General features: G+C 41.9%; 1 protein-coding gene across 2 annotated transcripts in view; it reads right to left on the bottom strand.

The window, feature by feature from the left end:
• LOC135083695 (protein Skeletor, isoforms B/C) overlaps positions 1-9,409 on the bottom strand; it is a 59,171-nt gene continuing 49,762 nt past the window's right edge. For both annotated transcript variants that reach the window (XM_063978405.1, XM_063978406.1), the window contains 8 exons: positions 9,052-9,182; positions 8,292-8,404; positions 7,481-7,689; positions 6,449-6,590; positions 4,862-4,985; positions 4,249-4,379; positions 3,023-3,186; positions 1-283 (listed from right to left, as the gene is read on the bottom strand). In XM_063978405.1, the coding sequence (XP_063834475.1) occupies positions 107-283; positions 3,023-3,186; positions 4,249-4,379; positions 4,862-4,985; positions 6,449-6,590; positions 7,481-7,689; positions 8,292-8,404; positions 9,052-9,182 (1,191 nt within the window). In that variant the 3' untranslated portion in view covers positions 1-106. The remainder of the gene's footprint in view (positions 284-3,022; positions 3,187-4,248; positions 4,380-4,861; positions 4,986-6,448; positions 6,591-7,480; positions 7,690-8,291; positions 8,405-9,051; positions 9,183-9,409) is intronic.

The following is a 9,409-nucleotide window of genomic DNA, read 5'->3' as shown; positions in this document are numbered from 1 at the left end:
CGAATATTTATATTGTTTTTTCAATACCTCTAAAAATCTAACACGTCTTCCCATCGAGCCAGTAACTCAGTACTCAAGGCCCCAAGCTCGCGTGTATATCTTTGCCTTATCTGGCGGCCATGTTGATCATTCCGATGGCGATTGCAGAGGTGACAGCTGTCAGTTGCGCCGGCGCGGGACGGGGCGCCATGTTGATTTGTGCCCGCTGATCTCCCGGGAAAGGAACTTTTGTGCCTGGATCGACTACGTGGATCTTCCAGCCTAGATTGTTGTGAGTGTAGCACTGAAATAATTACATTTCATTTTAATATCGTAGAATTCTCGTATAATGTAGTAGGAACACGCCATCTGTTACAAAATGTGGGTAGCAGCACATTTTTAACGGCAATAGAAATCTAGCAGAGAACCCGACAAAGTGGTTAAAAGGTTAATCAGTTCCATTTAAATCCGATAAAAAAACATTCTAAATCACAATGCAAGAAACGAGCGCCGTGTACCTACACGGCATCAAATTGCATCTTTTGCAGTTAGGTAGGTAAGTCTAGGCGCAAACTGTAAATTTTTTGCCGGTCGATAGTTTAGTCGGGTAGTTAATCAGTATGGGCATGTATGGAAGTGCGCACATTACACCGATTGATTCTTCATAAATACAAATTAGAATCGGGCCCAAACTATTGGCCGACTAAAAATCGTTGAACTGCGCCATTGAGTTATAATGTACTACGTACTAGAGAAGACATGTCAACTAGACTGTTTCTGGCACGCAAACAGGTCCATGGACCGAAATTCAATTAGTATGTGCTCAGCGGTTGCTGTGACAACACGCTTGAGTGCAGTTTTGTTTTTTGAAATATGCCATCCTATAGACGAAAATACTGTTCAAATAACTCCAGATACATATTAAGTAAAAATCAAGGAATGGCTTTTTACCATTAAGTTGTACATTTATGCACTTTAAAACATTAATTTAATTTTAATTTGTTAATTACAAGGCGTCACCGCGGCGGCAGCCATTTTACGAAAATTTCAAAGAATAAAAATCGCAGACTTGACACTGACGCATAAATTAGAATACGAAAGGAAGGTTAAATACAGCAATAAAAAGATTTTTTAAAAGATTATAAGCACTTTGTATTGCACAAATTACTAATAGTCCCGTCCAGCCCCTTGTGTTAAGCTAAATAAGCTTGGGTTACGGGTGGGCTCACACAATAGTCGTGCGGCATCATGGATCAAACTTGTTTGAATCTCACTGCTGTTGTTCGTATGCGACTGGTTAGTTAGTAAATCACCCTAATTATTGACACCTAGCTCACGAGATAGGCTAAAATTATAATAATTGTACAATGTGTCTGGTCACCAGTGTCCGACCCGTTAGGGCGCAATAATATGATCAATTTAATCGACAAATCCAGTATTAAAAAAATACAGCTATTATAATTTTTTTAGTTTCTGAGTCCGGATGGATTCATTTATTTACCAAATCTACCGATGTACAGGACCTACGAGTATAAAAGTGATTCGTTCGACAGCTGAAAAAGTAAGCAATACGTTGTCATCAAAAGCTTCCATTTAAATTTCTTAGAAACACTTGAACGTAAAAAAATGATGCTTCTTTTTAGATTTTTCAATGTTACAAAAAACTAGAAAGTTTTACATTTTTAGATGCACTAAGTCATTACCTAAAAACTGATATTCCTTGGCTTTAAATCAACTAGTCTAGGTGCTAGCTACACAGGAGATGCAGCGGTGAAAAGGAGAGGTCGGAATAGTCCCGTAACTTCTACCTCACAGCTATTATACGTGTACTCAACCACTGAGTTAGTTAACAATAGAGACAATAAGTTCTGGAATGAAGGCGTGGGTCATCCCTAGCTTTGTTCCTACCGTGACGAGTGGGAATTTTTCTAAAATCTCAAGATGGACTGACTGAAGATAGCAGGAAGACGCTGGGTGCAGGCCATTATCAACTGGGCGACGTGGAAATCATTAGAGGAGGCCTTTGTTCAGCAGTGGACGTCCAGTAGCTAAAATGATGATGACGATATTTCCTTACAGTATCCAATTCAATAGGCAGAAACTAAACGAAAACGAAGTGTCGCCTCTGTAATGGTATCATTATCTATAACTCATAATATTTCGTGCGCTGTTGGATGACAGTTTTAAACTAGAGATGGGTAATTTTTTTATCGAATAAGAAAATACCAGTTAACGATTCTCAAGGCGATTATCGATTACATTAGATTTTAATCGGGAAGAAAAATATTAATGGCTTAAGCATCAGTATGAAGCCCATACGCACTTGTAGCACAAGTAACACGATTAGCCTCAGTCCCCTCAGTTGTGAATTCGGAATCGCCAGTTGTAATTTTTAAATCGCATCACAGAGTGAAGTAACTAACACCAAAAAACGGCAGAGCGAAGTGATTTCGAATGTTTCAACTGCTACGTTTTGTCACTTGTCTAGGAGGGCTAATTTTAGTCTAAGGGAGGGGAGCTTAGATTACATTACATGAAACGCACAATATAATAAAAGAAAATAATGTAAGTAGCTGAACCATTTTGCTATTGAGCACCATGAAAATTTAACACAATTTAGCCGATTTCTTTATTTTCACAATCGATTCACAATGTCTATGATGAGGCGACCGCAGGAACGTCACTATTCGTGCAATCCTATCAATGAAGTACGACATTTTCTGGTGCAGATTTTATCGCCATAAATTATGAAACTTGATAGTCATGGATTTGACTGACAGCTGTCCGTCAAATTCCCGCCCCGCACCCCGCACTGTACATATTTTGTTCGCGATGTCTGTTCTATACGTAGTAATATTACTTCAATGAACTGCGCCTAGGCTAAGTAAGTATGTTTCGAAATTTCTTCGCTATTTCAATTATTTTTTTAGGACGGCTCTATTTTAAGCTAAATGTCTTAAGTTTTTTACGATCATTCTCACTACCTTTGCGCGGTACCTTCTACTGTTTCATTGAAGACCTAAGAATAGAGAAGACTCTTTACCTGGTAGTAGACCAAGTCCGGTGTCTCATGGGCCACGGTCCAGTTGAGCACGGCTGGCTCGCCATCATTGCACTCCAACTGCAGGGTCTTCATGTAGTCCTCGAAGGTCTCCGTCACTGCAGACTGGTCGATGGTTTTGTGCGTCCACTCGCAGTATCTGCCCACTGGGGAGAAAATAACAATAAATTAACACTAACACACTACTTAGTAATGGAACTTTAATGCCACAAAAAGAACTCACAGACAGAACCTCTAAAGCAATATCATTCTTATACCTTCGCGAGATTGCAGCATGCAGTTTTTGTGTTTAAATAATCTTGCTTGATCGTAAAATCGTCGAACAAATCGCCAGTCTGAAAAGGCTCTCTCTTTGTACGATTATATGATAATCGATTTTGTTAGTGGCTTCTCAAAATATATCCAGACTTCACTCTTATTAGGTATAACCATTTAAATTGAGATGGTAATGGATCTCAATTTGCCTGTTCATACATTTTAATCGTCATCATCTTTTCAGCCCATGCCAGTCCACTCCTGGACGCAAGCCTCCCAGAAGAAACGATCCAGACGAAGCCAGCTATCTTCTTAAGGCGAGCAGGTGGGCGTTCATCACTATAGACGTAAGTCACGCTGGTCATTTTTTTATGGAATGTCACTATTATTGTAAAGTGCGGGGTTCGTTCGTTGCAATTCAACCAAAGGAAGTTCACTGCTAAACTAAGGCCTTCCCCCGATTTCCTTAAAAAACGACCGGTCTTTCGCTGCCCGCATCCAGGTGCTGCCCGAGGTCATCACTAGAGCGTGGGTTAGCTTTAAACACCCCGCTGACTACCGACATTTTGTCGGCCGATAGTTTGGTCGGGCTGTTAATTAAGTAGTATGAACATGTATGGAAGTGCACACACTACACCGATTTGGTATCGACCGATTCCTCATAATATTTACTAACCAGCTGTAGGGTAGGGATTCCCCTCGTTGTCGTAGGCGAACCCCGCAAACGCGCTGCTTGCGGTCTGCCTTCTTCTGGCCGAAGTATATTGTCTACTATGAGTATATTGACCAGCCATAGGGTAGGGATGCTAGGGGTAGGCTGTATACTAACCAGCTGTAGGGTAGGGATGCTAGGGGTAGGCTGTATACTAACCAGCTGTAGGGTAGGGGTGCTAGGGGTAGGGTGTATACTAACCAGCCGTAGGGTAGGGATGCTAGGGGTAGGGTATACTAACCAGCCGTAGGGTAGGGATACCCCTCGTTGTCATAGGCAACCCCCGCAAACACGCGCTGCTTCCTGCGCTCTTCCTCCTTCTTCTGGCCGAAGCCGCCTTCTGAGGAGTCGCTGATGTAGAACGGGTGAAATCTGTGGAACGTTAATATTTGTTTAGGAACAAAGAATTGACACTTATCCACCAAAATATGGGCAAGGCCTACTATTAAGAATATTTTTAAAGGCTGAGTTGCACCACCTAACTTTAACGGTAACCGGTGTTATTTGTATGGAGTTTGTAAAATTTTTGATGTTTGTTAAAGTAAAAGTACTTAAGTTGGTGCAACCCCAGCCTTAGTTTATTACTGTACCTAAACTGGATTAAGCGCGATTTCTTCTCTCTCCTTCCCAAAACTTTTTCGTGGTTCATGACTTTCGGTTTGGCTCTAAACAAAATAATCATGTATCTACCGGGTTCCGCTATTGGTAGTTGGTAGAGTGAAGTGAAAGTGAAAGTGAAAATCTGTAACTAGTGATGTCCACTACTACATCTGGTTATTTCGAATTCTGAGACGAATCTGTCTTTACCGTTCATAAAGTCGGTTAAAAATGTAACTCTCTACTTAACCACTCACTTGGCAGGGTTAGTCCTGTCGTCACCTCCTTCGACGATGAATGTGTAAGTCTTGCCTCTCTCCACGTAGATCTCGGGGATCAGCTGGTCGTTGATGTACCACGCGATGCCCCACGATGGGTGACCTGGTACGAAAAAGGACAAATTGAAATATTATGTTTGTACCTGGTACCAGAAATGACGTTTTAAGATACGTTATAAGGTCTGGTTCAGACACAGCGAATCGCGCGGTTGCTATAGTCATGTCGCCGAGCACGTAGAATTTCGTCCAATGACCCCAAGCTACCTATCCTTATCGCTCGCGCGTAATTATATTGCTGTAGCGCTCGCACACTCACTGCTGAAGCCCGACACGTACAGTCGCGACAGCAACTACTACAACCAAATTCTACGTGCTCGGCGACCGGACTTTAGTTCTCGTACATTTGCATCAAACCGTAACCGCACGGTTTCTAAGAGGTTTCTACCTCAGTGCATCGCCAATGAGAACCACCAGGCACGAAACTGACAGTGTCTGAACCAGGTCTAAGAATGCTGAACGAAATCTATGTAAGAAGATAGGTACTTGCACAACATTAATGGAATAATATGCGAAAGTAATTACCAAATAGGAATCCATTTGATATGTCATTGGCTGCATGAAATGATTAGAGAAAAAAAATTAGGCAAAGTTTTTAAGTGGTTCATACAATTTCCTTAAGTAAGAATAGTATCTTCAACTATCTTCGATCTTTTTCTTACCAGTCTATTAGACAAATTAAAGCAAGTCAATCAATAAGTGAAGGTTTTATGTAACAACGGAAAATATGGCGTTCTTCGACTGCCTAGAGAAAATACAACTCAATTAGAATCAGTCTTCTTATAATCAGGCTATCACGTTCTTATATCGGACTTTCTACGACGTGATAGACCAATTCTCTCTCACCAACGTGATAGATGTTATGCTTTAGTACAAGCCTCATTAAACCCAAAATATGACTGCTTTAACCAATTTCTTCTCAGCACTTGCCATATGTTTGTCTCAAAGCGCTGGCAGGGCCCAAAAGATAGAGACATGTAAAGTGCCCCATAAGGGCTACCTTTTCTTTTTTATTTACTAAGTATATTTTGACGTTCATAAGTGCTACTTGTGGTCTAAACTGAATAAATATTTTTAATTTTGATTTTGATTTTTCGAATGAAAACATCGTTAACTCCACCCCATTACGTTCTTATATCGGACTTTCTACGACGTGATAGACCAATTCTCTCTCACCAACGTGATAGAGGTTATGCTTTAGTGCAAGCCTCATTAAACCGCTAAAATATGACTGCTTTAATTAATTTCTTCTCAGCACTTGCCATATGTTTGTCTCGAAGCGCTGGCAGGGCCCAAAAGAGAAAGAGACATGTAAAGTGCCCCATAAGGGCTACCTTTTCTTTTTTATTATTTACTAAGTATATTTTGACGTTCATAAGTGCTACTTGTGGTCTAAACTGAATAAATATTTTTGATTTTGATTTTTCGAATGCAAAACATCGTTAACTGCACCCCATTCTACAACACTCTTTGTCACATCCAAGGTATATAAATACAGTGTGAACTGACCAGTAAGAGGCGTGTACCCCCTAACGCCGCCGGTGGGCCCGATACGCGCGGAGAAGTTGGAAGCGCCGGCGATGACGCGCGCCGGCCACGCCGGCGGGCCATCCGGTGCGATCTCGGCCAGGCCGATGCACGTGTTGTCGTTCTGGGGAAAGTATGTTGTATGGTCATCATCAGGTCGATTAGTCTACTCCAGGAGCACGGCCGTTTCTTATTTACAAAAGACAAATAGGAGAGTTGGCCTGCACTACCTTTTTTTTCGTCAGGAAATGCATGAAATTGCATACCCACTGGCCCGGGGGAACCAGTGGGTTATGTGAGGCTCTCCCTGCCAGATGGGCAGGGCCTACTCACTAAAACCTGACGGTGTCCTCCCGAAGTCTTTGGCACGGAGCTGCGAGTTATTGTCCGAGCTAGACGGCCTAGACATTCTTTCGCGGCTCCGCCCCAGACTGTGGCTCGCTCTGTTGGAGCAAGCGACGACTGGCTTCAGGGAAGTAGTACCTCCCCTGTTCTTCGCTAACGGTGCGCGTGAACACATCGCGCGCCGCCGCTACGGGGCCTTCACTACCTACGCTGACAAGATGGGATAGGATAAGCTACACATTAATGACAACGCCAGTGTAACTGAATGCAGAACAATAAGGCACTATGTGCTCTCGTTCTCGCTGTCACACAGTGATGACAAATGATGAGGCCTTGACTGACCCCACTCTAAACATAGACGTTACTCTTGCTGGCCCGAAGCTCCGGTTTTTCAGCAAATCGAGGCGCTATGATTTATTTATTTGCTTGTCACATGGATTTATTGAAAATATTACTAGCGGTCCAAGTCATCTAACAAAACCAATGGGTAAATCCAGAATAGAGATTATGAGTCCTCGTAATCGTAACACCAAACCTTCCTAATTACGAGTAAATGCCCAGTTTTTCAACTAGACCTGACAAATCAATTCTGTTAATAACTACCATAGTAGTACTAGTATATCTGATCTCTTGTCCAATTTAAGTAAAAATTTCTCACAAAATACTCACCATAGCCCCAAAGTCGAGCTGCACATCGATCCTCGTGGTGTCCATGAAGGAGTGCGCATTCGCCTCAGACCTGGTATTCAGCGGCCCGAAGGCAGCGATGACGGACTGGGAGCGCGTGGTCATCACTTCCTTGTCCTTGGCATAGTCTTTGGCGGCGAGTGGCCGGCGGTACGTGATCGTGGTGACGCCGCTCTTTTGGTTCCCTGACACTGTAAGAAGGAGAGAAGAGAGAGATTGATAAAGGTGTTCTTTGCTATGTTCTTTTGATTGAATAAATAAGCAATAAATGATTTGATTTGATTTGATTTGATTTGATTGTCTTATCGTGGATATCATTTATCATATTATGTCGTATAGATTTACGAGATACCATGGACATTTGACATTCTTCGATCAGATCGATATGGCTTATTGTTCTTGTTACTTTTCATGTATCTTGTAAAAATTGGGTTTACAACAAGTCACACGTTAGAATAACCTTCAGAGCCTTCGAAGATCATCATCAATGAAAACATCTTTCTCAAAACCAATCAGCAGTACTTTGATTGATGCTTGTTTGATACTTGATAGTTCAATTTGGTAATCATATAGACGTAAAAAAATAGATGATGTAATATGCTACATTATGCTATCGATATCGATATTATGTTGCGTTGTCTAGAAGATAGATACGGTTAAGCTCCTGCTTCAGGAGTTTCAGCAGTAGGAACGAGAGGTGCGAATAGTCCCGTAGATTACCATGTCCGAGTCTGATAACTGTTTAATGGCCATTTACCTAAAGAAGATATAGAAGAGGATTTAAAAGACTTACCTAAGACAGCATCGTTGGAGCCGCCCACCCTGGCGTCAGGGCAGACGCCTTGGCTGCCGTCGCACTGCGCCAGGTGCGATATCGTGTAGTCCACTGCCTCCGGCTTGTTGGTCCTGAAATCATCATCATCATCATGATGTAGTGATATGGGTATCACATGTTCTCTTGATTTATCTTATTTGGTAGTTCCGAGATTTTTGTCAGACTATTATATTTACTTGAAGAGCAGAATCATAATATCTTGATCAGAGACGGTGACTTCGATGATTTTATTTATTTATTGCACATAAATAGGTACCTACATCGTATATTGTTAGGTACTACATATGTACTAACATAAACACTGCGTTACATCCATCGCCACGAGTCATTGTAAAAAATATATACCTACATCAATAAAATCTACACGGATTTTAGATGTTTTACATACCTCCAAATAGGCAGCATGTTTGCAAAATACAACACAGAATATTTTCCAAAAGATTAAGACACTAAATTCAGCAATAAAATTCGCAAAGTCGGTCATTCAGTCTTCGGTTATTTTTGACTAGCCCCCTTAGACAAAAATAACATTCTTGATAATTTAAATTCCGAAATGGCTTCTTTCTTTTTGCCCGGCTGCGTTTCTTGTTTAAAGTTACAAATCTCTAGGGTGTTGCTTTGAGCTTAATGCATCAAAGTTCTCATGACAGTCAGGATCTAGATAGGTACTACTGGTACTACCAGCTAATTTCTTGTATGTTACTCCAAATACACTTACTTGGAGTTCCAAAAGGCGACGACTACGTCAGCCCCCAACATGGCCGGCTTGCCTTCAGCTCCTGAGATGCCGAAGGCCATGTACTGGTCCTTGCGCAGTCTCGCTGCCAGAGTTATCTGGACATGCTCGCCCTGTAAGGAGATTTGGTGTTAGGAGGCATGAATTGGTTGAGGGAACATAGGGAGATGAAAATAGGGAGAGGGACCACTCCATATCAGTTGGATGAGAAGTTTAGGTAGGGGAGACTGGGTCCGGTTGTAACAACTTGACAGTTGCCCGGTAGGTGTGGGGTAGTTGGGGTACATGCGGGCGACAAGTCCATACAGCCTTACTTGTCTTGTCACCCGCTTGCTATTCC

This window comes from Ostrinia nubilalis, chromosome 24, assembly GCF_963855985.1.
Source record: "Ostrinia nubilalis chromosome 24, ilOstNubi1.1, whole genome shotgun sequence".
NCBI classification, from domain to species: Eukaryota; Metazoa; Arthropoda; class Insecta; order Lepidoptera; family Crambidae; genus Ostrinia; species Ostrinia nubilalis.
The sequence above is the reverse complement of the archived record's forward strand: the minus strand, read 5'-3'. Positions and strand labels throughout refer to the sequence as shown.